Here is a 27,186-nt window from a genome sequence, read left to right as displayed (position 1 = left end):
GTCTGTAAATTTGTTTTTTCCTCATAAATGCGAACACGAAAACTAAAATAAAATGAATATTTTAAGTTCTATGGAGACTGGACAGCCAACCCTTCCTCATCCGATTTGCGCAGTGTAATTAACAGAATTACAAAAACTATATTTTGCCTCCTATTTTTTGTCACGCATGAATGCAGTTACAGCCACAAAGTTAAGTTCTACTTCTGTAGTTATTTTGGTAAAAGTAACTCAAAAGTAATACATGAGTAATGTAACGCATTACAATTCTGAGGCAGTAATATTGTAGGGTAATGAATTACTTTTAAATAACAGTAACAAGTAATACCTAATGTATTACAGTTTGGAAGTAACTTGCACAACACTGCTCATTGTTTACACAGAGATTTCAGAAGTGTCACAGGAAATTGCAATGGAAGACGATTTCGATATTTCAACAAACAACGTTGATTTTTTTCCGCAACAGCGCGAGAGATCACTTCCGACGCTTGCGCAAAACGAAGCGCCCGCGCCCTCAGATCAGTTGGACGTGACTGTGATAACGATGTAAAAACGATATAAATACCGTTTGTTTTCTCACACAAACCACTATGACCTATGGCTGAGACATAGCTACTCAGATGAAAACCGCTTCAGTAAGCTCAATTATAATAACACTGCATTTCAGCTTGAATATACCATCACTGTTTTCTCCAGGAAACTAATGATGTTTACGACGATTTCTACTGAGAAATTTAATAGCTACTGAGAAAATATGAGACCAGAATAATCCAGAACTGAATAGGAACACTAGTGAACAGGAACAAAACAATTCAGACGAAATATTTTAAATGACACAAATGTCTGCTTTGTTTGTAATGAGGAAGATAAACTCTCACAAAGCTTTATTGTTGACAAAAAATGATGAGAAATCTCACGAAGCTGAGGTGCATGCGCACGCGGCGACTCGCAGCTACAGGTATGTGCTTGTTGTTGTGCTTTTTTTTCCTGCATCTTAAAATAACTTTCTTTCCCCCAACACTGTTGGATGTGGGATTTGTTCTAGACCCTACCCAGACAGCAAACTGACATTGAATCAACGTGGAAACGACGTCTCTCATGACATTGAAACAACGTTGATTTTGCTCATCGAATTAACGTTGAACCAACGTCAGACGCGGCATTCTTCAAAGCTAAATGAAAATCGAAAATTGGTTTGCTTTCATAACGTTGAAACAACGCGTTGATTTCAAGTTGATTTTCCGTTAGTTTTGAAAGAATGACGCGTCTGATGTTGGTTCAACGTTAATTCGATGAGCAAAACAATGTCAGATCAACGTTGTTTCGATGTCATATTTCCACGTTGATTCAATGTCAGTTTGCTATCTGGGTAGGCTTAATTGTACTGACTTTGATCCACATGAGCTTAATTGTGTGTATTCAAATGATCACCTCAGGATTCGGCAAGAATCCAATATTTCCGGGAGTTTCTTTTACAATGGTACAAGCCGAACAGTGTGAAGCAACCCGCGGGTTTTGGTTATCCAGATTTGGGAAGTTTTTCACTCGTTGCTTTTGGAAATAAACAAAATCGCTCTCAACGAATGGATTGCATTTAAAACTCGGAAGAGAGGACGCAAAGGGAGTGTTCGTCAGAAAATGAAAGAACTAATTCTTTCTAAAATTCCTCTCCCTGCAATTTTGTTAACGAATGAGCAGTCTCTACAGAAGAAGACGGATATGAGCTTCAAGCTATGGTGAAATTTCAGCATTACTTCAGGAATGTTTGTGAGATGGTGTTCATGGAGACCTGGCTCTCCGAGGCGGATTTAGATTCGAGCCTACGACTGGACTAGTTCGGAGTGCCTGTTCGTATGGATCGGGATGAGATGGCAACCGGAAAAGTGCAAGGAGGTGGGGTAGGCCTATGTCAATATCAGAGAAAGCTGGTGCAAATCGGTGTCCGTTAAGGGGAGAGTGTGCACAAAAGACATTGAGTTACATGTGACATAAGACCTGTGTACTTGGAGTTTCCTCATCTGTTCGTCATTGTTTACATCCACCCCCGAGCAAATGGGAATAATGCGGTAAGGGAGATTGAACGTGTGGTTCATGAACTGCAAACTGAAATCACTGGGCCATTTTAATCAGTAGCCTATGTAACTTGCCCAACACGTAGGATTCAATTTTGGACTTGTGTTATGGAGCTTACAAGTCATTTGGGAAACCACCTTTGGGAACATCAGATCATAATATGATTTTTCTCGTCCCTATAACTGTTCTGAAACAGGTAATTAAGACTTGTCTGAAGAGGCTATGTCCCGTTAAAAGGGTGTCTGGATCGTACAGATTGGACTGTTTTTATGGTCTCTGGCTCGGACATTGATCAAGTAACAGATGAAAATTGTAGTTATGTGACATTTTGTGAGGATATGTTAATACCTTGTGAAATCGTTTAAGAAATTCCCAAACAGTACCCAGCAAACATTTTGACGTTTACTGACCGTTGAAAAGACGTTCATCCGACACGTCCCGTTATGGTTGAAAAACAGTTCCAAAATGAAAGTTGAACCGAAGTCTTCGACGTCATCTGGCCGTGAATTCTATGCCTTTTCTGCGCGTCCACGGACATCGGCGGTTCACATATCGCGTCTTTTGCGCGCTCAAGTTCGTTATTTCAAATGTAGGCGCGCGGTATGCGCGCTCATAATGGAAGCGATGCGGTCGCGATGCGGTCGCGGTGCGACGCGCTCGTTTTTTCATCTCAACTTTTCAGAATACCGCAAGCGCACCATACGCACACAATAGGTCATGTGACAAGAACCAACTGAAGCGCAACCGCCCTGGCGCTTTGGAAAATGGAGAATGCGGCGCGCCCAGCGTTTTCTAGCGTTTTTAGGCGCTATGTGAATCCGGCCTAAATGGGCTTTTTTTTTAGTTCTTCTGGATGTGTTGCTGCCAATTGTAGCCTATGTGTAGCCTATATATATTCTTTCGTATAAAATAATTACACCCATATTGTATAAGTTTGTAAAAGGCAATCAATCAGGCTATTTTTACACATCTGAACTTGACTAGGATCTAAAAAGGTCCAAAATCAGACCTGGATGTCTATGAATCGTTTAAACACGTGTACATCAACACATTAGTTCTTGACTAAAGCAAAAGAGTTATAATTTAGAACAACATTTTATTGTGAGTATTACATTTGAAATGTCTTCCAGTTGTTAAACTGCTAAAAAGATAATAAAAATAGTCCAATGACATTTTCTCTAACAGGTTCACATTAAGGTTAAGCAGCCATTAATCAAACCAGAATATAACAAAAGTACAGGAACAGTCGATATATTCTATAATATTAGTATTATATTAGAATAGTCTTTATATATTATTCCACCATTGATGAATAGAAGTCAGAGCTGTGGCAGTACTTCTGCGACATTTGTTTATGGCTTTATGGTTTTTGTTTTGTTTATGGCTATTTTTTTATATCCAGCTGTTTCTGGAGCGTGCTTCAGGTGTTCGCCATTGCTGCATCAACGTCTCTAGCAACGAGTCTGTGCCATTTGGGCTCCCCCTCGTCTCAGCATCCGAGGGAACAGAATGTGGTTTTAAAAAGGCTAATTTTTAGGTTAATAACGTACAGTTTTTGAAAATGTCTGAAAATTGCAATGTTTTGTTTTCTGCATAATAATCTTGTGCCAATAAAAAATGTTCTGCATTGAATGGAATGGAATGGAAATTATTTATTTGAAACAGGGACAATGCTCAATAAACATTAAACTTGTTAAAACAAGAGAATATGTCTTGGGCCAGGTTATAGCAACATTTGCTAATTTCCACCTGTAGTCCCCTGGGAATATGTTTGAATAGTGAAATTCAATAGAATAGAATAGAATGTCCCCTGATTAGATAAAAGTTAACAAGACATTAATATTAAGACAAGGAATAAGAGATGTTTTTGAATGTAATAAGGCCAAAATTACCTTTGATTACATCGTACAAAGGTGTAGTGTTAAATGGCATCTTTTCCATTTGGCCACCACCCCTCATATTGAAATTCATAAAAAAAATAAAAAATAAAAAATGGGATCACCTTATCTATTTGTTCACCTGGCTGTTATTATTCATGTACAGCGGCCAAACGAAATCTAAAGTTAATGAATTGAGGGTCAAGAGCCCAACTAAACCAAACACTGATCTCCATAATGGTGACTTAAAAATGATGGTTTTCTATTTTCAGTGATTCTGCTTGTTATCATCAGGTGTCTTCAATAATGCTCAATCATCACTAAATTATTCACTTAATTATCTCATTAACTTTAACACTGCGTTTTTTTAACAAGCGGTTTTATCATAGCTAGCTTGAAGGTTTTTGGTACGTATCCTAGCGACAAAGACGAATTAATGATATTAAGAAGAGGATCCATGACCTCTGGAAGCATCTCTTTTAGTCGGTATAGGGTCTAGCATACAAGTTGTTGATTTAGATGAATAACGAGTTTGCAAAATTCTTCCTCTCCTATAGCAGCAAATGAACCAAATCTTTCCTCAGGGAGACAAAAATGCACCCCCTGATGCGATACTGTAGACAGTTGCATAGTTATGATTTTTGAAGTGAAGAAATTCATGAAGTCATTACTGCTGTGTTGCTTCGATAAAGGGTTAAGTTTCTTGCCATATCAGCATCACCGGCTAAACTCTGCTCTGATTTTCTCCTCTGTTTCCTTTATCACTCTCTCTATCTCCTTGGGCCAGTTGTTCAAAGGTAAACTGATCGGATTTTGGTTATCGGGATCAAATCTTGAAAATGGGTTGTTCAAAAGGGAAAGAAGGAATCTGAAATCAGATTAGATCAGGGAACCCAATCCTAGTTTTAATCTGGATCAAACCTTCAGTTTGTCAGTGGGATTTGGATAACTTTGATCCAAAAAAAACAGGATTATCCTGATCCCAACGGGGTAGGATTTCAAAGTGGATTTCAGGAAGGAAATGTAGTAAAACTTTAAAATTGGTCAAATAATACATTGGTATCATTTAGTGCAGGGGTGCCCAATCCTGCTCCTGGCGATCGACTGTCCTGCACAGTTCATCTCCAACCCTAATCAAACACACCTGAATGTGATCCTAAAGACCTTAATTGGCTACTTCAGGTGTGTTTGATTAGGGTTTGAGATGAACTGTGCAGGACGGTCGATCGCCAGGAGCAGGATTGGGCACCCCTGATTTAGTGTATATACTTTTATTTATATTTTGCATTTGACTTGTGTAACCGTTGTAACAGTGATAAAGTAGACATAATTAAGCTATTCATTATAGAAAAGTAAAAATAAAATAAAAATGATCTTGTCCCCATTTGTGTTATGTCTCAAAATAAGAAACACTTACAGTGACCCCATGTTGGCTCTTCTACCTGTTCTTCATAGCTGGTAGCCCACATTGGGATATGTTGTCCCATTTAAAACACTGGTAATCTTGAAAACTGTGTATCTGGATCAGGGTGATCCAGTCCAATGTTGCTTTGAAAATCCGGCATAAAAGTAAGACGGATTACCTGATCCTGGATAGGAAAAAATGGTATTTCCAAATCCAGATCATTTTGATCCAGATTAAATGAGAGGCATTTCCATAAGTCTCGTTGATGAAATCTGGTGGTCAAAGAATCTTTCAAGCTCCTCCTGTCGTTCCACCTCTTTTCTCTCTCTTAGTCTCATTGCTTTAAGTCTTTCTTGTAAAAATATTGGTGGACCTTCAAACTCTTGCCTGATTTTCTCCTCCATCTCCTTTATCACTCCCTCAATCTCCTCTCGTCTTTGTTCCTCTTTCCATTTCACTAAAAAGACCCCCAAAAAATTCTATGTTCGGTCTCCATTCTCTCTCAAACTTCTCTTGTCGTTTCCTGTCTCAGTCTCATTAATTTAAATCTTTCTAGTAAAACTCAATCTTCTTTCGTCTTTGTCCCGCCTCTTGTTTTCTAATCACTGCCAATCACCTTCGAATTCCTCAAAACCACATAACAATGCAATGTTCTGTCTCGTGTCTCTCTCGAACTGTCTTTTCACCTTTCGTCGTTTCTTGTCTCCATCTCTCAGTCTCTTTGACTTCTTTCGTTCTTGTAAAAATCTTGGTGGACCTTCATACTCTGCTCGGATTCTCCTCTCGGTGTACTGTATTGCTTTCTCCATCTCTTGTTGTTTTCTATCCTCTTTTTCTCTGTGTCTCTGCTCTTCTTCCTCTCGTCTGAGTCTCTGAGCATCTTCATACATCTGATGACTGTAATATCCTCCTCCATTCTGCTCTATCATTGTGTCAATCTTCTGCAGTAGATCATTCACCTGTTCTCTGTTATCCTCATCGATATTGTCGAAGACGTGAAATCTGCCTCCACACTGATCGACTAGATCTCTTAATTCTCTGTTCTCCTGAATGAGTTTCTCTACAGACTCTTCATCTTCTAGCTGATCTCCATGAGTGAAGAGAATGATGGAGTATTTGAACACTCCCTCTCCAAACATCATCTCAATCATATGAGGAATCTGCTTCTCCTGCTCAGTGAATCTGTCATCTGCTCTGAACACAATGAGAAAAGCGTGCGGTCCAGGACTGGATAAATAAACACTTCTCATGATCTTCTTCTTTAACTGTTTAGAGTTCAGCTCTGTGTGATATAGTCCAGGAGTATCAACCACAGACACAGATCTGCCTGACACAGTGGCGTGTCTCACTGAACATTCACGGGTTACTGGAGTCATTCCTCTCATACATCTGAACTCTTTCCATCCCAGTATTGTGTTTCCAGCTGAACTCTTGCCAAAACCACTTTTGCCCAGAAGAACAATCCGTCTGGGTGAGAGACTGGCACCAGGAGATTCTGGTTCAATACTTTTTGGTATCAGTGGATTCTGCTTCACGTTTGTTGCTCCTTTTAATGAAAAACAACAACAACAAAAAACAGTTAATACTATTTTGAAACAACTATTTCTTTCAATTAATTTGTAGAGAGTTGAATGTGAAACTCAAAATGAGTGAAACACATTTATTCTAACATTCTCAGACATAGCGTAACAACCATTTTATTCTATTTAACTACTCTAATTATTCTATATGGTCCTCATTTGTTTTGTCTTCTAGTAACATAGAGTCTATCAGAAACAATGCAGAGGTCATGTATGGCAGCTTATTAAAAAAGTAATGCCTGGTTCAGATTACACGATTTTAGCCCGATTTTGGCACGATCCGTTTGACGTAGGGTGTCGCGGGGATTCGTAAACGACAACGGGCGTCGGGACGCCAGATTCGATCGTATCATCTTGTATAGTGTGTCTTAGTGGGCGGCAACCTACGTCGCGTCTGCGATGCTTCACGACATCACGACAAAAAGACTAGCATGTTTAATTTTTTTAACGGCCGTCCACGACGGTTCCGTCACATGTATGAGGTTGACCAATAGGAGCACAAGCTTTTACGTATACAACTTTCAAAAAAGACAAAACGAAAGAGAGACGACGGTGCTAACGTTAAAACTAGAAGTAAAAATATTTAAGAAAACAATATTTTACCTCGAGTACCGTACCTCGCACGCTCACACGCAACACCGTGTATTTCTCACACTGAAAAGGCAATGCCGAGCAATCCAGGAGGTCACTCGCTACGAGTTTCGCCTTCTCGATGACATCACGCGCGCCGTTAAGGCCATTGTTTTCGTATGCGTTTTTTCGTGTTCGTCAGCCTAAAAATTCGTCACGCACAGAAACCTTGCACACTGAGTCCGATGCGTATTTACTAAACCTTCGCGGGAAAAAAACGCAAAAATACAAAATAGATTCGTCAAGCAGTGAGGATGATTTTGTTGTCTTCTCTCTTATTGAAAAGAGAAGAAAGAGAAAATATTACATCCATCCAATCCTGAAATTGCGCCGAAATGAAGGACAAGGAGTTGCGATTCAAAATTTACTTCAGTATGTCAGTGGAAAAGTTTGATGCTGGAGCCACATTTTAAAAACAAGAACACCAATTTCGGTGAACCAATCGATTCTGGACAGAGACTGGCAGTAGGTCCTATGTCTAAGGTATGGAGACACACACACACACACACACAGAACAGCTGTATATAGGCTGTTATATATTGTACCCAAATAATACATTAGTTATCAAATTGCCTTCTCAATCACACATTTTAATCGATCCGAAATTTCAATCTGATTGAAAGGGGAGGTTTTCTTTCCTAATCCAATCAAAAGAAGAGAACATTGTTGGAGCCATTATTTTGAAGTGTATTTTTGTTTGTGACACTAGAGGGCGTATTAGTATTTTGAGTATAGAGCATCACAGTCCCGCCCACAGCCCGAGAGAGCGCTGGTGCCGGAAGTAAATTTCCCATTCATTTCTCCCATTGACATTTTGTAAAATCCATATCTAAAGAGTATAAGAGCATGTCTGAGGATAACCAGCAATGGCTGAACTCATAAGCATACAATACATCATTTCGAGTGAAAAAACGAAGAGAAAATACAAAAAAAGTCGTGGGTACAAGCCTGTGTACATGTTTTCATTTCCGAGCAAAGGAACTACTCCTCCCATAAACCACCGCGCCTCACTGAAGTCGACTGAAAACCACCGTGAAAGAGCCTTTTGAGCGACTTCCAAATCTGACGACGGGCACGTGAACTTTTTCTCCAGTGATTTTTATATAGTGAATGTGCAGGGAAACTCCTTTTCCTCGATTTACTGAAGCAAACGCATTTGCAGCTCATCATGCAAAAACATTGAGTATCTGGCTCGCTCATTCGCTAAGCTGTGGCAACTGCACATCCAATGGCGCGCGGGCATCTCAGAAGTGCGACCAATGAACTTAGCCCTACGTCATTACGCGATCTTCAGTCTTCACGTACCTTCGCGGGGTTTCAGACACGTGACACGACTTCCACCAATCAGATGCATCACTGTTGGATTGTGGGATTGTGGGTAATGAAGTACTTATCCAATACATCGCGAATAAAAGGCATTTATCTTAAAACAAGGTTAGTGCCCCATGAACTTTTGCCGTTTATATGAGCATATACAATCGCGTAGTACAGCCGTAGCTGGTTTTAAGTCTACCATGGTTACGTTTTAATGGCTTATATTTCAAATGTCAATGGAGAAATTGTATTGAATTTTTACTTCCGGCACCGGCTGTGGGCGGGACTGTGATGCTCTATATTTAAGTGTGGTGATAATGAGTAACAGGTGCGCTGATGGAAGGTCATACAAACTTTTTGACCGTGCTGTGCCATGCTTGTGCTATGTGGAGAGTGGAATTGTGCTCATGCCTGTATGTTTGAATCAAAAATTTTGGTTTAGTGTTTTATTTAAGTTTATTTTGTTGTTTGCAAAGCCAAAATGGACAATAAAAGGATTTGGCTTACCAGAAATTGAATCTGAAGGTACGGATATTTATTTATTTGAGTCAAGAAATAAGCATGCGTCAGAAACAGACAATTAAAACATCTGCGTCACTACAAACATAAACACTTGATCGAATTGAAAACTGAAACTGAAAGCACTGCTCAGTGCTCAATGATGTGCGGAACGAGCTCCAGCCGGCTCTGAATTGTCAAAAAACCTCTCAAAATGCTGGCTGTGGATGCGAAAAACGCAGAAAAATCGATCCCGATCCGAATTTTTTTATGACGGACGAAAGTTTCGGAGGCGGTGTGCAAGCGTGATTGACAAAACGTGAGGTTGAATTTTTTTTTTTAACGTGCGAAAATTTCGGAACGCGAATTTCGGACTCGGTGTGCAATGGCCTTTACACAACTGAACCCAACTCACACTAAACATCCACTAAGGACAACACAAGACAAAGGACATGAGAAACACTGGGGTACATATACACCCTATGTTTACACCGAAACGATTCTGAAGAGAAAACGGTAACACTTTACAATAAGGTCCGTTAGTTAACATTAGTTAACTACATTAGTTAATATGAACTGCACATATACAGCATTTATTGATCTTTGTTAATGTTAATTTCAACATTTACTAATATTTTATTTAAATTTTGTTAACATTAGTTAATGCACCGTGAACTAACATGAACAAACAATGAACAGCTGTATTTTTATTAACTAACGTTAACAAAGATTAACAAATACAGTAACAAATGTATTGCTCATGGTTAGTTCATGTTAGTTAATACATTAACTAATGTTAACTAATGAACCTTATTGTAAAGTGTTACCGAGAAAACGCAAAAGTGGCGTTGCGTCATCACTTTTTATTCTGCGTTTAGACGAGCGTTTTGTGTGGGAAATCCACGTGATGACGCAAAAGTGTGTGAAATTCAACGTAGTATGCACTTCAGGCGGCTAGGAGTGCATACTACAACAACACCAAGTCCACGCACCTGCGGACAACCTTCACTGTCAAGCAGACTTTTGCATTTTACGGGAACGCGGCGGTGGAGCGTTTTTAAGATGGTTTCACTTTTTTGCGTTTTTAAGCCTCAAAAACGCCGTCGCCGTGTAAACGAAAGGCACATCCGATAAAATATTTTTACGTTTTCACCCGCGAGCGAGCTCGTGTAAACAGGGCCTCAAAGGGTGATTGGCAAACAAGACACACCTGGGAACAATCAGGAATTACTCAACAAGAAAAACTACAAAGGACTACAAAACATTGCTCAGAACAGGAAATTACATGAAAGTCCACACGAGACAAGGAATCATGACACTTGTATCGTCTGTACAAGTGTTTTTATCATAATCATTGTTGTTTTAATTGTAATTGGTGACACAGAATAACATAATGACAAAACTTCCGTCAAACTTTATATTATTTCCCTCTTGCTGAGCTTTGCGACACACTGTAAAAAAATATTGCTGGTTTAACTTAAAAAAGTAAGTAACCTGGTTGCCTTAAAAATTTTAAGTTGATTGAACTGGAAAAAGTGAGTTAATACAATGAAGGAGATTGAATCATCAGAAACTCAAAATAATAAGTTATCTCAACTAAATAAATTATTTAAGTTGATTTGACAAAAGAAAAAAATGTTGTGATAACAAATCTTGAAAATATTTTTTTTAACAGTGCAGCATTTGAAACTCTGAACAAAGTCAGTGAGAAGAGACAGAGAGACTACATGTCTTTAATTCAGCCTTTAAAAACTCAGAATATTTTGTATAAAAAGACTCACCTGTTGTGTAACAGTTTGGTTTAAGTATTTTTGTAAGCAGCTCTTGAAATTGAACTTCTCCTTTCTTCTTGTTGTTGAACACACAGTATCTCTGATCATATTCCTGAAGGAGTTTCTTCAAGGCTTCATAATCACTGATGAATTCTTCTATCGTCATGTCGTCTTCCTCTAGTTGATCTCCTCTGGTGAAGAGAATCCAGGTTTTTCTTTTGCGCTTTACTCCCAAGACCTTCTCGATCTTCTCCACAGTTTTTCTCTCTTCTTCTGTGAATCTGTCAGCTTTGATCACCAGCAGAAACACACAGGGATGGAATTCACATTCCTGAAAAACTTCATTTATCTTCTGAATCTTCTCTTCGCTCTGCTCTGAGTCAAGGATTCCTGGTGTGTCATAAACAGTGACCCGTCGTCCACATAACACTCGGGATTTCTCGGCAACCTCCTGTGTGACAGAAGTGAAGCTTTTCTTTGATATGAAAACTTCTCGTCCCAGGATTGTGTTTCCAGTCGCACTTTTCCCAACTCCTGCTTTTCCAAGTAGGACCAGATTCAGACTTAGATGCTTTCCTGCCATTTTAAGCCTAAAGGTAAAAAGTGTTGTAAGACAAAAAGTAACTCACATGCAACTAACATCAAAAGCTGAAATTAGACTAGGTCTAAAACCTTGCGTCCATAGGTGGTAAAGCACGATTTCACTTTTCTAACTTTATAGCTAGTGTGTAATGTTGTTGTTGCTAACAACATCTGTGAAGTTACAACGCTCAAAGTTTAAAGCAAAGGGAGAAGCAAAGAAATCAATTTCTAAGAACTATCACTGTAAAAAAAATATTTTCAAGATTTATCACAACATTTTTTCTTTTGTCAAATCAACTTATAATAATAATAATTCATTTAGTTGAGATAACTTAGTATTTTGAGTTTCTGATGATTAAATTAATCTCCTTCATTGTATTAACTCACTTTTTCCAGTTCAATCAACTTAAAAATTTATTTTAAGGCAACCAGGTTACTTACTTTTAAGTTAAACCAACAATATTTTTTTACAGTGAAAACCCGTTCAATGCTTATTCATACTTAACGTTATCTGACTAACACCTAACGTTACAAACTTTTGTAAAAAAAATCTCAACAGCGAACTTGAAATTAGTGTAAATTATACTTTAACTTAATTTTATTTTAAAAAATATTTTAAAAAATAAAATATTATCCATTTAAATCCTACTAGTTTCTCAATCAGATTAAAGTAACTTGTGTATACAGTATGCACAATGAATATGTCTAATTAATAAATTACATTTATATCTATGTATTTGCCATACTTTTATCCACAGATTGACAGGTCGTTTGTGGCTTGAAAATTCATATTTCTTTTGGCTATAAATGTGCAGTTCTGTTGTAAACATAAACATGTTGTAAACACCTAAGTAATAATGCATGTCATTCTCCATGTATGTACGTCGCATGTACGTCTCTCTGCACCAGCATCCAGTTTGTATGTCTAAATTAGTTGCTTACATTTATTAAATGACAATACGCTATCTCATGACCAATTCGTACGAGTGATTAAAAAGTGGCTAATTTGTGCGAATTCGTACGACCTCACTCGTATGAATCCGTACGATTTGTCCAAACCCACGTGACGGGTAGGTTTAGGGGCGGGGTCAGGGGTAGGTCATTCGTACGAATTCATACGAACTGGCCAATTCGTAAAATATGTACGATTTAGCAAAAACGTACGAGTGAGGTCGTACGAATTGTTACGAATTAGCCACCTCGTAAAATTTGTACGAATTCTCGTTAGCGAGCCCATTTAATACGAATAAAGGTCCATGTTTTATAAAAATGTTCACAAAACTAAATGAAAAGGTTTAGTGAAATTAAAAATATATAAGTTATCATTAATTTAGTTGTAGGCTACAATCTCATATCCATTTATTTTGTTATAATGTAACATGATATAATCTCAAGGTTTACTGCTTTACACAATTCTTTTGTAGTGAGGTTTTGATGGTGTTGTATTAAAATAAACATTCACGTGTCACTGTAAAAAAAAAAATAGTTGACTTAACTCATTATTTTGTGCCATCTTTTTGCATCTTTTTTTTTTTTTTTAGTTTAACTAATTTCAAAAAGTGTACCTGACAAATTTGGAAAGGTTATAAAGTACAATGAACTGATTTAATTTAGTTTGATTTAGTAAACTTTGAATCTAAGTTCGGCCAACTAAAGTTAAGTTTTCTAAACTACATCCAATAAGTTCAGTCAACTAAAGCAGTGTTTTGAAACTTTAAAACCTGCAGCAGTACCAAATAATCAATTACTACTAGAACATTGATTTATAAAATACATTCGTTTTAAACAAAAATTCATGTCAAATTAAAGATCTCTGATACAATTTTCAATACACAATTTATTGCATTGTATTCCATTGTAATGCATTGCAACTCCTTTCCATGAGGTTGAAATCAAAATTTTAAGCCACCATTATGGTGATTAGTGTTTGCTTTATTTGGGCTTGCAACCATTAAACTGTTAAAATCAATTTTTGTTTGGATGTTGTCATTGAATAATAGCTGCAGATGATCAATGAGGTCTGTGTACTTTTTGATAATTTAATTTTCAATTAAATTTGCAATCATTTCCCAATCACCCTTAATTCACCCAACAAAGATATCTGTGAAGACGTAACGACAGCTGTGTTGTCTTTATCAGCTATCCCATTTGAAATAAAATGGACTGAAAATTGTCTGTCAAATATTATAGGTTGTATTTTTTAAGAGAATAAACATTTTGCAAGTGAAATATGAAAGGTGAATATGAATAATGAAAATGTTTTGAATTGAAATATTCACAGATTAAATATACAACAATCTGCTTCAAAGCCCCAATACAACGCAATAAAATGCAAACATGGTTAATGCAATGCTTTTTTTTTCAAAGTGCAATTCAGCAAGCTTTTTTTGTTTCCAAAACATTTTGCATTATTTTACTTCCATACAAGTCTTCAAATGTACTTTAGCTACCATCAGTAAAGTCTCTAAAAATGTGATGTTCACTTATCAGATTCTTTATGCAGGTACAAAAAATCTAAATCATAAGAGTTAGAATCTTTACTTATTTAAACTTACCTTAAAAAGCATCCTCCGAGACGCTTATGAACGCAGCTCAATCGTGTGGCTGCGCTTGAATCTTCTGTTTTTGAAAGTGTATTTCAAAACGTAGATGAAGGAATATTGCTATAAACATTACGTTTTTTTTTTTATCTTTGAAGGTAAAAGTCTAAACTCAAGTAGCCTTCTTAAAAGCACGTCTTCATTTCCTGAAATGAGATTGCAGAACAAATGTTCTTCACTGTAAAAACAAAACACTGATCATGAGGAAGCAAAGTTTTATTAAAAACTTACCACTGATGTTTGTTTTGGCACCCCCAGAATTCAGAATCGTCCAATAAAAAATATATAAAACTATGTTCGCACAGATGTGTCAATTTCATGTAAGTAATGACGAGACGCTTCTACACCTGAACTCCGAAGTTATTATTTCGCAGTACACCCACCTGCTCTCGATCGGCTCGATCGTCTTTCATAGGCCTACATGATAGAAAATGTGTTCAGAGTACATGGATTGTCATCAATCCAGTTAAACCTGTTCCTAAAGGAAGGCTGTGTCTTCACTTTAATGCACTGAGAAAACAACGTAGCCTACATTAGGCTAATATTAAACAATTATAATTTGTGGTGGATGGATAATTATAACATTTTACTCCAGTAAAAGAGAGGTGCCTTTATGTCAACTGACTTAACAAAATTAACACAAAAGTTAAATTAACACAGCTCAGTGTTTATATGAATCCACTTTGTGTAGGCCTAACACTGATACAGTGCTAGAGTTAATGAGATAATTAAGTGATTAATATGATTGAGCATTATTGAAGACACAATGTTAACAAGCAGAATCACTGGAGGAGAAAACCAAAATGTCAAATTTTGGACTTACACTCTTAGAAGAAATGGTTCTATTTAGAACCTGAAACGGTTCCATCCCCCGCTTCATTTATGGAACTGCAAAATGGTTCTATATAGAACCATTTTTTTTTTTTGTAAAAGGTTCTATTGGCCAAGTATGGAACCCCAGGGTTCTATATAGAACCCAGAGGAACCCTTTTTTAAGAGTGTATAGAACCTTTTAGGGGTTCCAAATACGTAGCACTGATAGAACCTTTTAAGGTTCTATATAGAACCTTTTCTTCTAAGAGTGTAAAATTTTATTTGGCTGCTGTAATTGAGATATAACAGTCAGATTGTTATGTCTGTGTCTTTTATATAACACAATGATATGCTGAGACGATTGCAGTGTTAACTAAATTCTGTTTACTGGGAACACCGTCTTCTTTTATGCCTCAAAACAACATAGGGGAGGGAACTAGAGCGCCTTCTAGTGTACAGACATATTAAGAGCATGTATCACACAGATGAACAAAGAGAAAAAGTGATCTGACGGTTTTGGTTATGGTATTTGACCTCAATCACTGGACTCATTTAGAGACTAAACAGCAAAAACTCCAAAATGAACTCTCCTGGGAGTGTTAAAGTGTTAAAGGGTCACTTCACCCATTTGCATTAAGCTTTGCATCTTTAGAAACCCAGTCATATTTTTTTAATGGTCATGGTTTATTCCCATATTTTCCCCTGAGATGGGAGAAATAAGGATTTAAGTGTTTTATTTCCTGCTTATTATGACACAAAATGACGATTTTTACGTCACATTTCATTTAAAAAAAACTCAATCATCACTCATTTTTTTTTCTACGATGTAAACACATACATAGCTACCCCAAACGTTTTTATCACTGTCTTATAATGGTAGAATTTAATATTTAAGTATGATCAACTTGTTTACCACAAACCTTATTTCACTAACAAATTTCACTAAGCATAGGAATATTTTGTATACATTTATGTATTTTATATATATTTTTATATTTTTATTTTTATATATTTTTACATTTATATATTTTATATATTTTTTAATAACCTTTTTTCACTAAGCATAGAAATATTTTGAGGGAACCAGTAGCGAATTAGTCTTTTGGGTTTTGATGTCATCCCAGTACCACCTTTGACCTCTAAACAAGATATTTTTTCCCACACCTAAAACAGTTTAGTTCTCAGTGACTGAATTTGAGCAGAAGTTCTCACTGTCAGACCCAGACATACCTTTTGCACTGCTTCAAAAACTGTTTGGGGTAATCGAGTGTAAAGCACTCCAAAGGCAGTTGGTACGCTTAGTAGAACTTCTTCCTCAACCACTGAATCCAGGCCTCCAGCATCAATGACTGTCTCAAGGAGAACAATTTGCATCTCTCTGGTCTGCCTCTCCACATCATCGCCTCTCTGGTTTGAACCACATGAATAAATGGGAGGAAAAAAACGATAAATTATTATAGGAGATAATAAGAACAACTATTCATCAAAACTACTTGAACTTGAACAGCTAAATGTTACATTTATTTTGTTAGCTATATAACAAAGTGTTTAAAAAAATTAAGAACTAATATAAATCACTTCCCAGATAGCAAACTGACATTGAATCAACGTGAAAACATGACATCGAAACAACGTTGATCTGCTCATCGAATTAACGTTGAAGCAACGTCAGACGCGTCATTCTTTCAAAACTAACGGAAAATCAACTTAAAATCAACTTGAAATCAACATTGTTTTAACGTTATGAAAGCAAACCAATTTTCGATTTTCATTTAGCTTTGAAGAATGCCGCGTCTGACGTTGGTTCAACGTTAATTCGATGAGCAAAATCAACGTTGTTTCAATGTCATGAGAGACGTGGTTTCCACGTTGATTCAATGTCAGTTTGCTATCTGGGTTACCAGTGCACGAATTTGAGTACACAAAATAATAGTATCAGCTGATTCACAACCTAGGCAGCTTATCGAGACACCCACTGATAACGGCCTTATTAAATGCCGTCCTCAAGTGGTCAAAACGCTGTTTTAAAATGAGCGCCATTTTATCGTAGCTGGACCGTTCGATTTTCAGGTTTATGTTGGTCTCTCCACATGTTGGTCTCATCTTAACCTTATTCATCACGCTTAAGTTACCCTAAAATAGCGTATTAATGAGTTTAACATTACATAGATTTTCATAGATTTCATGAAATTTCATAGATTTCAATAACTTGAAATTTTTCATAGATTTCAATAACTTGCATCCATAAACATTAGGCCTTACTTGACATTAGGCTAAAATGATGAGAGAAAGACCGCATTCTCTTCATATCAACTCTTCACGTTAAGGAAACTCAAAAAATATCATAAAACATCCTGAAATTAAAGCATGTTTTACATGTTTTCTGAATTAAAGCTACACTGTGTGAGTTTTACCCCCATCTAGTGGTGAAAAGGTATATGACCAATGACCATCCAGTGAATATTAGTTTCTGTTCCTCTCAATGGACTCTATGCACGGCGGTATTTCCGGTGAAGGATTAGGGATGCTCGATAACTTCCGCCGATCGTAGAGTCCAGTGCAGTACCGAGAATTTATATTGAATTTTATACTCCATGGTTATATTAAAGAAACGTTAATCACAATAACAAACAAAACAGACACCCCTCGTTGTGTTTATGCTTCTTTTAAAAATTATATTAAATAAACATAACTATTATATCTAAACGTATGTACGTTTCGTTTCAAAGACGGGAGGACAGTAAATTTTGAAGACTCTGCCATAATCCCGTTTTCCTCGGTTCTCCTCCGCTTTAATCTCTACAACCGGAAATGGACGAGCATCCTTGCGTCAAATGCGGAACTTATGCGTGCATATAGCCCATTCCGATTTCGTTTTAACTCCTACAGTGGCCAATGTAGTCCAAGATTAACATGGCTTCCAGTTCGACCTCGTCCATGAGTGTTAACTCAAACGTAAACGCGAAAGGCGAAGCTTGATTTAACACGTATGTCCCTCTTTGGCTAATGTACTTTCAAGATGGAGGGTCAACATGGCGACCGACATTAGAACCCCTTACCCGTATGTGTTTTCAATGGCATATTATACACTCATGAGAATACTTTATTACTTGAACGAAGTAAATATACATTAATGAGTATATTTGAAAGAACTAAGTTTTTTTAAGTGTTACACGGTGTAGCTTTAAACAAGGTAATATACCACACTTAGTCAAGTCAAGTAACATTTATCTATATAGCGCTTTTTACAACTACAGATTGTATCAAAGCAGCTTCACAGTGATAAGGGTTGGGTATCGAGAATCGAGTATCGAGTATCGATTGGAACCGGGACTAACTTTTCATTTTTCCCGGAATCGTTCAAAAGTTAAAATTTCGATTCTTAGTTTCGATATTCACAGTCCGCCGAGCGGAAGAAGAAACCGCTGAACAACACCAAAGAAGAAGCGTCTACCGGAAGTGCATAACCGCGCGAGTCGAACATGAGTAGCTTACGTCGGCGGTCCAAAGTGTGGCTTCACTTTTCTAAAAATAACGAAATCTCTGCAAAATGCAAAATTTGTAAATGCAAAAAAAGGATTATTTCCTTCAGAAAGGATTATTTCCCTCAGAATAACCATTGGTTAGCAAGGTTAGCTAAACTTTTTTGACCCTGCCTCTTAAAAGAATCGGAATCGAGAATCGTTAGGAACCGGAATCGAAACAAGGAATCGGAATCAGAATCGTTCAAATTCAAACGATACCCAACCCTAGTGATAACATGAAAATAATACAACACAGATCAACAGGAGGACATGGGGGTGAGCTTCGTTGAAAGAGTTCATAGAGAGAAAAACAATTCCATTCACATACCATATGCAACATACAGGTCGACGGTCGGTCGTCGGGCATTCTTTGTGCGTCAAGTTTCCTCGGTGTGTTTCGCAATGTTGGCTGAAATTGATCCTCGTCGGCTTTGTTTCGGCCGATTCCGCCGGTGAATGATGGAACTCTGATAATCAGAGTCTGATTGGCTGTTCAGCTTAGAGAGAGAGTCAAGGCACGAGAAAAATAGCAAAACAGCAAGCAAAGTCTAAACGGCTCCGATAGAAGGCTGTTCTTATGTTACGTCTTCTTACCCGAGTGTTCGTTGGCGAATATTTCAATATTAACACGAGCGGATTGGAATAAAGAAAGTGTTTAGCAGGATTTATATTTAAAACTAAGCACGAGCTGCTTTGTTTATGATTTGTGTATCTGCAGCCGGCAGCGTCGGTTTCCCCTTTTTCAATGACGAAATCCACAAGTTTCCTACGCCCCATGAGGCCTTGCGTCAAAAGTGGGCGCGACTTCCGGTTGGAAGTAAACAAAGCGCGATTTGACATGCTTGACACTCGTTCATTCAACAGTTGACAGTCATTCAAGTTATAGCGATCCAAACTAGCTAACGATGTGGGAACACAACCTCAACCAAATTCAAAAGGGTGAAATAACAGTACCTTTACCCTCCGCAGTAGCTGATTGGGAGTATTATAATAACATTATTAATAATCAATACTCATCAAGGCATGGTGACAGACAGTTGTGCGAGCTGACAAACAATTAAAATAAAAAATACACACTTAGTCATTGTGCTTTGGAGTTTATTCAAAATTATAAATGAATGTGCTACTTGAATAACTTACATTAACTGGCACATTTGGTATTCTGTCAACACAGGCTTTGATCCCTGAGTTTAGCTGTAACATCAGTAGAGAACAGCCAAACACATGCTGATAGAGTTAGAACATTAAGAATTTAAACAAATGTACACAGGAAGATTCGTCGTCTTTTGGGAGGTGATGGAAACTACAGTCGTTGGCAGGATCACTCTGATTTCGTTTTCAGCTTATGTTCTAAAACAATCACGTTTAAGCCACTGAATTACTTTAGTCCGGTTATACATACAACCGCGAACAGCACATGTTGTCCCTGAGCTCCGTAACGACATCTCTCATAAAGATTTGCGTCTTTAAAATAGTAAAATAATTCTCAGAAAAACAGCTAGCATCTTCGCTAACTAACACACAAAATACCATTGGAATGCTCCCAGACAGCAAACTGACATTGAATCAACGTGGAAACGACGTCTCTCATGACATTGAAACAACGTTGATTTGCTCATCGAATTAACGTTGAACCAACGTCAGACGCGGCATTCTTCAAAGCTAAATGAAATCGAAAATTGGTTTGCTTTTACAACGTTGAAACAACGCGTTGATTTCAAGTTGATTTTCCGTTAGTTTTGAAAGAATGACGCATCTGACGTTGGTTCAACGTTAATTCGATGAGCAAAACAATGTCAGATCAACGTTGTTTCGATGTCATATTTCCACGTTGATTCAATGTCAGTCTGCTATCTGGGCTACTTCCGCCGCGTCACCGGAAGTTTCACCCACTTTATTTTTTACAGGAGCGCCCCTCGGAAACTTGTGGATAGATCTGCAGAAATAGACAGTTGGCTCATTTACACGTAGAACGCACATTATAGCTGACCGTCGCCTGTAGTTCTCTCGGTGTGTTCAAGTGCAGCTTTTACCCCGAAGAGAGCAATAACATTCAAGAGAGGCGGCAACACAGTTGGCTTTCATCAGCGCTAGTTCGTCGGCGTCGGTTTGGTGTAATAACTATCACATGTCTTATGTTATGAGTGTGTGACTAAACAGGGTGTACAATAAATTATTAGATGGACAGAAAAGGAGATGCAACACACGTGTAAGGCATTGCTTCAGTGTGATTTATTGAGAACAGGGGAAATGCTCTCACGTTCTTAGGGATTTCACATATCCTTTATATGTAAAATTGTTTCAACACTGAGAGCAAGTAAAGGGCTTGTTTGAGTATGAATTAACATGTTTCTTAAAGTTTGCTTCATGACTGTAAGAGTTTCCACACTGAAAGCAGGTGAAAGGCTTTATTCCAGCATGAACTAACATGTGAGTCTTAAGGTTTTGTTTACGTGAGAAACTCTTTCCACACTGAGAACAGGAGAAAGGCTTTACTGAAGAGTGAGTTACCAAATGCACATTTAGTGTTCCTTTCTGTCTAAAACTTTTCCCACACTGAGAGCAGGTGAAAGGCTTTATTCCAGCATGAATTATCATGTGAGTCTTCAGGTTTTGTTTACGTGAGAAACTCTTTCCACACTGAGAGCAGGAGAAAGGCTTTACTGAAGAGTGAGTTACCAAATGCTCATTTAGTGTTTTTTTCTGTCTAAAACTTTTCCCACAGTGAGAGCAGGAGAAAGGCTTTATTCCAGCATGAATTAACATGTGAGTTTTAAGGTATACTTTATGTCTGAAACTGTTTCCACACTGAGGACATGTGAAAGGCTTTTCTGAAGTGTGAATTAAGAAATGATCATTTAGTGTTCCTTTCCGTCTAAAACATTTCCCACACTGAGAGCAGCTGAAAGGCTTTATTCCATCATGAATTAACATGTGTTTCTTAAGGTTCTGTTTACTTGAGAAAGTCTTTCCACACTGAGAACAGGTGAAGGAATTTTTCACTTCTGTTATTCGGATGCTGCTTTGTGAGCAACTGTTTTCAGTTTTGGAGCAACTCAATGGCTTCTCTCCAGCGGTGACATCACGAACTTTCTGGTGATGTTTCTCCTCCACTTCATTCAGATCTGGTCTTTCCTCTTTCACTTTCACCAGCCCTAAAATTAAAACATAAAAATAATGAAAATCAATTGGTACAATTGGAAAATAAAAGGAAATTTTAGTTATAAATGTCCGTGACTCTCCTGTTTTAACTCATCAAAATCAACAAATCTCCCCTCATGTTGTTCCAAACCTCGATGTGTTTATTTGTTCTGCTGAACACAAAGGAAGATATTTGGAAGAATGTTTTAATCAAACAGATCTCATTCCCCATTGACTACCATAGTATGTATTTTTCCTACTTTGGTAGTCAATGGGGAATGAGATCTGTTTGATTAAAACATTCTTCCAAATATCTTCCTTTGTGTTCAGCAGAACAAACAAACACATCGAGGTTTGGAACAACATGAGGGTGAGTAAATACTGACAGAATTTTCATTTTTGGGTGAACTAACCCTTTAAACTTTTTTTTTTTTTTTAATGAGTGATAATTTTGCTTGATAAGACCCTTATTCATCGCCTGGTGTCGTTTAAAGCTGCACTGAAACTCATAGGGCTGGGCGATATATCACATTATATTGTTATGCGCATCTAATCAGTAAAGCCGGTTCCTTGATTAGCAGTAAATCACCTTCACCTGCTTTCAAATGGACGATATGAGTGTTAAATTAAACTGTTATTTAGACAATTAAGTGATTAATTTAGTGATGATTGAACATTATTGAAGACACCTGATGATAACAAGCAGAATCACTGAAGGAGAAAATCACAAATTGTAAGCCACCATTATGGAGATCAGTGTCTGCTTTAGTTGGGCTCTTGACACTTTTACTTTCACTTTAAATTTTGTTTGCCTGTTGATATTGACTTATAACAGTCAAATGAACAAAGGCAATTGTGATCTGATAGTGTTGGTTATGTTTTGACATAATCATGCAATGATTTGAAAAAGTAAACTTATTCAGATGATTTGGTTAACTCGTTAGCTACAGTTCTGTGGTTCTGCTGCATTTCTGGATTTTACTTATAACCTAAAATCTTAAATAAAAAATATTCTAATCAAATCACTGTCATTTTTATTCAGAAACACAGAGATCAATAATCAGCCTGTCTGTCTCAACCGTGGTTACATGTTGCCACCAATCACAACTCATTAATGGCTCCCATCATGCATTGTGGTATGAATAAATTATGATCTGAATTGTCTACGTAATTTACTTTTCCTACTTGAATATTCTACTCGTCACCGTTGTTGAGAAGCATTGACTGAATCTTGAGGTCTGTGTGTGCCTTAAGCCTAGTTCACACTACATGATTTTAAAACGTCGGGCTGAACTGTGCGGTTCACACTACAAAACTTGCTCTCAGTGAAATCAAGAGTGTTCAAGTTTTTAGCTGTTCACACCACACAACACAACGTGATTGATCCACAACAGGAGGTAACTCACTACACGAGTTGACAACGCACTGCATAGAGATACACCCACGATCGGATGATAAGAGCAAATCATTTGTGACTCAATAAGAGCTGTTTCAGTACTATGCTACGGTCTAAATCCTGAAAATAATCAAATAAATAACGAGTTGACAACAACTCTGTCACTCAACGATTTTATCTCGTCTACAAACCACGTTTTGTCACGAAAAAACACGCAGTAAATAAATAAATATTGTCCCAATTATACCCAGCGAAGAAGAGAACACAACACGTGAATATGGACGTCAGACAGAAACTAGTGCTGCACACTGTTTGCGCTACGATCTTCTCTGAGGAAAAAAAAGCAAAAAAAAAAAAAGAGAAGATTTACCTGGTGTCCTCAACCCATGCGTTGCTATGATTGGCTGTACCCATGACATCACTGAGTTTGAGTCGCGCGACGGCTCTGGATATCTAGCAGGCTAGATATTTTTCTGGGCTCGGCGACGCGTCTGCGAGGCATCTGCGAGCGTTTTCGCTGCGTTGTTGGCTCTTTCATACTAACAGATTGGCAAGCGTTCATCGTCCGCTAATCCCCCGCGATTTGCACGCGATAACACCCTGACCTGTCGGCGACTCAACGATTTGCAAATCGGGCATAAATCGGGCTTAAAATCCTGTAGTGTGAACTTGGCATTAAAGAAAGATATTTTTTTTAAAAACAACTTTTGAGAAATTCATTATATTATATTTAACATTCTGTATGTTTATGCAGAATCTTATGCAGTAACCAACAAAATAAATCACAGACATAAATTTTAAATGATGAAAGTCATTATATAACCAACATCATTTTGTAATTGTTTATCTTTGTTCATCTGACAGGTCACGGGATAAACTCAGTTAATACAAGGGTCAAGAGCCCAACTACAGCAAACACTCATCTCCATAACGGTGGCTTAAAATTTGTAGATTTTTTCCTTGTGATTCTGCTTTAGGTGTCTTCAATAATGCTCAATCATCACTCATTTAATCACTTAATTCTCTCATTAACTTTAACACTCTTGAGTGTGGACTTATATACACTCCCAGGTGTGTTAGTTTAACACGGGAGGTTTTGTCGTGACGAAGAGCCGTAGTTAACGGACAAGCTGAGCCATATCACATTAAATATCGCTGGCGATATGTCCTCGATATTAACGCGATTTGGCTCAGCTTGTCAGTGATCTACGGCTCCGCTCCATCTGAAAGCAGGTGAAGGTGATTTACTGCTAATCAAGGAACCGGCTTTACTGATTAGATGCGCATACAATATCGTGCGATATATCGCCCAGCCCTACCTGAGCACACACACTACATGTGTTAATCTACAAAACGTGTTAAAATCTACACAAAATGTGTTGTCCCTAAGCACACACACTACATGTGTTAAAGGTGCCATATGTAATAATTGATGTAACAATATCCGAAAAATGAGCTACACGCATCAAAAGAATGAGAAGAAATAAGTCCAATGATGTCATTAAAAAACTGACAAGTTATAGTGCTGCCGAGATATTAACCTGAATTAGAATGCTAAATTATTAGCCCCAGCCCGGCAGGTGTCGTAATACCAGTTCCGGCCATGGGAGGCGGTATGCGGGCGAGCAACATTACCACCAGCCAAAATGCAATAGACGGGTGAGTCGCGCTCGCGCCGGCTTGTGTGTGTACTTGAACTTGATGTCAGTCGTGTGGAAATACAGCCCATTACTACATTTCAGTTCAGGGAAGAGTTCAAAAAATGATTGGTCGACATTATGCACGAGGAATACATTTTGGTAAGTTGTAGCATACGGTATCTTTCAACAGTGTTCGGGTTCTTTTACCATTAGCTAGTAGAGATGATCGGTACACGTGCGCTAGGGATCTGTGGTGTAACATGTACAAGCGCCAAAACGGTATTTATTCTTTGAATTGCGTAATAAAATTGACAGAATCTGAGAGCTTAACTAACCTGCTTGCTAAGTGTCAATTGCGTGTGTCTCACGGTGAATTCACAGCGCTAGCTTGATCAACATCAGCGAACGCTGTCGGTCAAATTAATTCACTAACAACAAAAGTGTAATATGAACAAAACGAATACCATAAACTTCAAATAATTGCCCAAGCTTTTATTTTCCCATATAGTCGAAATGCACCAGCTTGTTTTTGATACAGGCGTCTATGAGTCGGTCTTCATCATTTAGTGTTGAGATGTTGTTCATTGAGTCTCTGATCTCTAAAAATCTCCAAATGCTCCACGTGAAAGTGCGGCCTTCCAACCTTTTACTATCATGTCAAATGATTTGAATAACATGCACGATGGTAGGAGCACAAGTCATTTTCTGGAGGTATACTGCCCCCATCTGTTATGGAATATGGAGTAGGATTTGATTTATTATGTTAGATGGCACCTTTAAAATCTACACAACATGTGTCATTTTTAACATCTCTTTTTTAAAGGTTGTGTTATTTTCAACATCATTTTATAAAAGTGCACCAGTGTAAATAAAACTTATTTACACACAACATTTCGTCAGTTGCTACATTTTAATCTAATTCAAAGTGCAAACTTGAAATCAAACTCCCTGTGTTAAGAACAATAACACTGGTTGAGTTAAAAGTAAAACAAAATGTGTTGTCTTTAACTAAATAGACACACAGGTGTGTTAAGATATAACAGGTTGTGTTGTTCAACACATCCGTTTTAAGAGTGTATTGTAAAAAATTATTATGACACCCCAAATTTTAGATACCAGGGAAACGTATTAATTCTCGATTCCAATTTCAACACCACAGCTTTGGGTCCTTTTACGATTTTTTTAACTTTAGTCAGTCTGAGCATTTAAAAATATCTGTCCAATTCAAAGGGAGATATTTTATTTAACAACTAAAACTAGATTGGATAATCCCCGCCCACGGAATAATAATAAAAAAAGTATCGATTACTGTTTGGATTAAATTAGTTTATATAATCACGATTATATGGTGTATGTAACATTAGAAGAAAAAAAAACACTAACGTCCTGTGAAAGAAGTGCTTGGATATAGTCCGTGAATGCAGCTTGGAAACTTATTCGTACATCCAAAAAACAAAACTTTGTAAATGGGCATATGGGACCACTTTAAAGATGAACGAAGAACCAACCTCCTTGTTCCTCGTGTTTTATTCTCCAGGGTTCTGGTTCACTCATGTCCTCCTCACTCTCCTCTTTAACAAACACCATCTTCACAGCAGCAGATCTCAGTTCAGTTGATACTCCTCCAGATACTCCTGCTTCAAAACTTAGTCCGTGTATATGAGGATGGGAATATTACAGGGATTTATTGACCTGTAAAAATATATCGTTCTATCTTTTCTTTGTAATAGTTTGTATTAAGCCAGTAACGTTGCCACATAACAGAAGAGCCCACGCTGAAAATTAAAGTTCTTCCTCTGAGGTTTAATGGTGGTTTGTAAACAAACGTGTGTGTCTTACCGCCACCCACTGGACTGGAGTGTGAAGCGTCGAAAGAGGAGGTCAGGAGGAGAAAACAATACAAGGAAGAAATGACTTGATGCGTGGACAATGGATTATGTCCTACACTGCGAATATTTACACAAATAAATGAAAAATACTTTTTTAAAAAAGAAAAAAGATATAGCCCACACTGGCACAATATAGGCTTAAGTGAGGAGAAGATCAGAGAAACGAGTTTCCAAATTTCATTCCAATCAAATATTTTAGGGAAAACACATTTTGCAGAATGACTGACATTACAACATTTAAATAGAGGCAAAGTCAGCAAAATTGGGACACTTTTTTTTTTTGGTAAACTGTATTTAACACACTCAATATACTATTAAAGTTTTAAACAAATGCTCAAGGTTTGTATCTCCAACTATGTTTTTGAGGGAATGAGAATTTTACTGTGGTGGTAACTCACAAAAAAAAAAAAAAAAAAACAATCGATCGGCATAGTTGTCAAACCCCTAAAACGGAC

The 27,186-nt window shown here is 37.5% G+C and overlaps 2 protein-coding genes across 2 annotated transcripts; both read right to left on the bottom strand.

Annotated features, from left to right (window-relative positions):
• Positions 1–5,804: 5,804 nt before the first annotated feature.
• On the bottom strand, positions 5,805–14,696 carry LOC120471823 (GTPase IMAP family member 8-like). The gene is made up of 4 exons (XM_089129114.1): positions 14,560–14,696; positions 14,284–14,474; positions 11,156–11,736; positions 5,805–6,898 (listed from the first exon to the last, which is right to left on the bottom strand). The coding sequence occupies exons 3-4, from the start codon at positions 11,727–11,729 to the stop codon at positions 5,955–5,957; spliced, it is 1,518 nt and encodes a 505-aa protein (XP_088985240.1). The 5' UTR covers positions 11,730–11,736; positions 14,284–14,474; positions 14,560–14,696; the 3' UTR covers positions 5,805–5,954.
• A 5,833-nt stretch (positions 14,697–20,529) lies between these two features.
• LOC120471998 (uncharacterized) lies at positions 20,530–26,744 on the bottom strand. Its single transcript, XM_039661975.2, has 2 exons — positions 26,351–26,744; positions 20,530–21,820 (listed from the first exon to the last, which is right to left on the bottom strand). Exons 1-2 carry the CDS (start codon positions 26,427–26,429, stop codon positions 20,967–20,969), a joined length of 933 nt encoding a protein of 310 aa, XP_039517909.2. The 5' UTR covers positions 26,430–26,744; the 3' UTR covers positions 20,530–20,966.
• Positions 26,745–27,186: the final 442 nt, after the last annotated feature.

The sequence above is a fragment of the Pimephales promelas genome, chromosome 3 (assembly GCF_988280905.1).
Source record: "Pimephales promelas chromosome 3, fPimPro1.hap1.1, whole genome shotgun sequence".
Classification (NCBI taxonomy): domain Eukaryota; kingdom Metazoa; phylum Chordata; class Actinopteri; order Cypriniformes; family Leuciscidae; genus Pimephales; species Pimephales promelas.
Note: the sequence above shows the minus strand (reverse complement) of the source record. Positions and strands in the feature narration are given on the sequence as shown.

Coding starts and splice junctions, on each gene's coding strand:
- LOC120471998 (XM_039661975.2), bottom strand. CDS start 26,429: ATGGTGTTTGTTAAAGAGGAGAGTGAGGAGGACATGAGTGAACCAGAA. Junction 21,821..26,350: donor AAAACACGAGGAACAAGGAG/GTTGGTTCTTCG, acceptor TTTTAATTTTAG/GGCTGGTGAAAGTGAAAGAG.
- LOC120471823 (XM_089129114.1), bottom strand. CDS start 11,729: ATGGCAGGAAAGCATCTAAGTCTGAATCTGGTCCTACTTGGAAAAGCA. Junction 6,899..11,155: donor ACCAAACTGTTACACAACAG/GTGAGTCTTTTT, acceptor TTTCATTAAAAG/GAGCAACAAACGTGAAGCAG.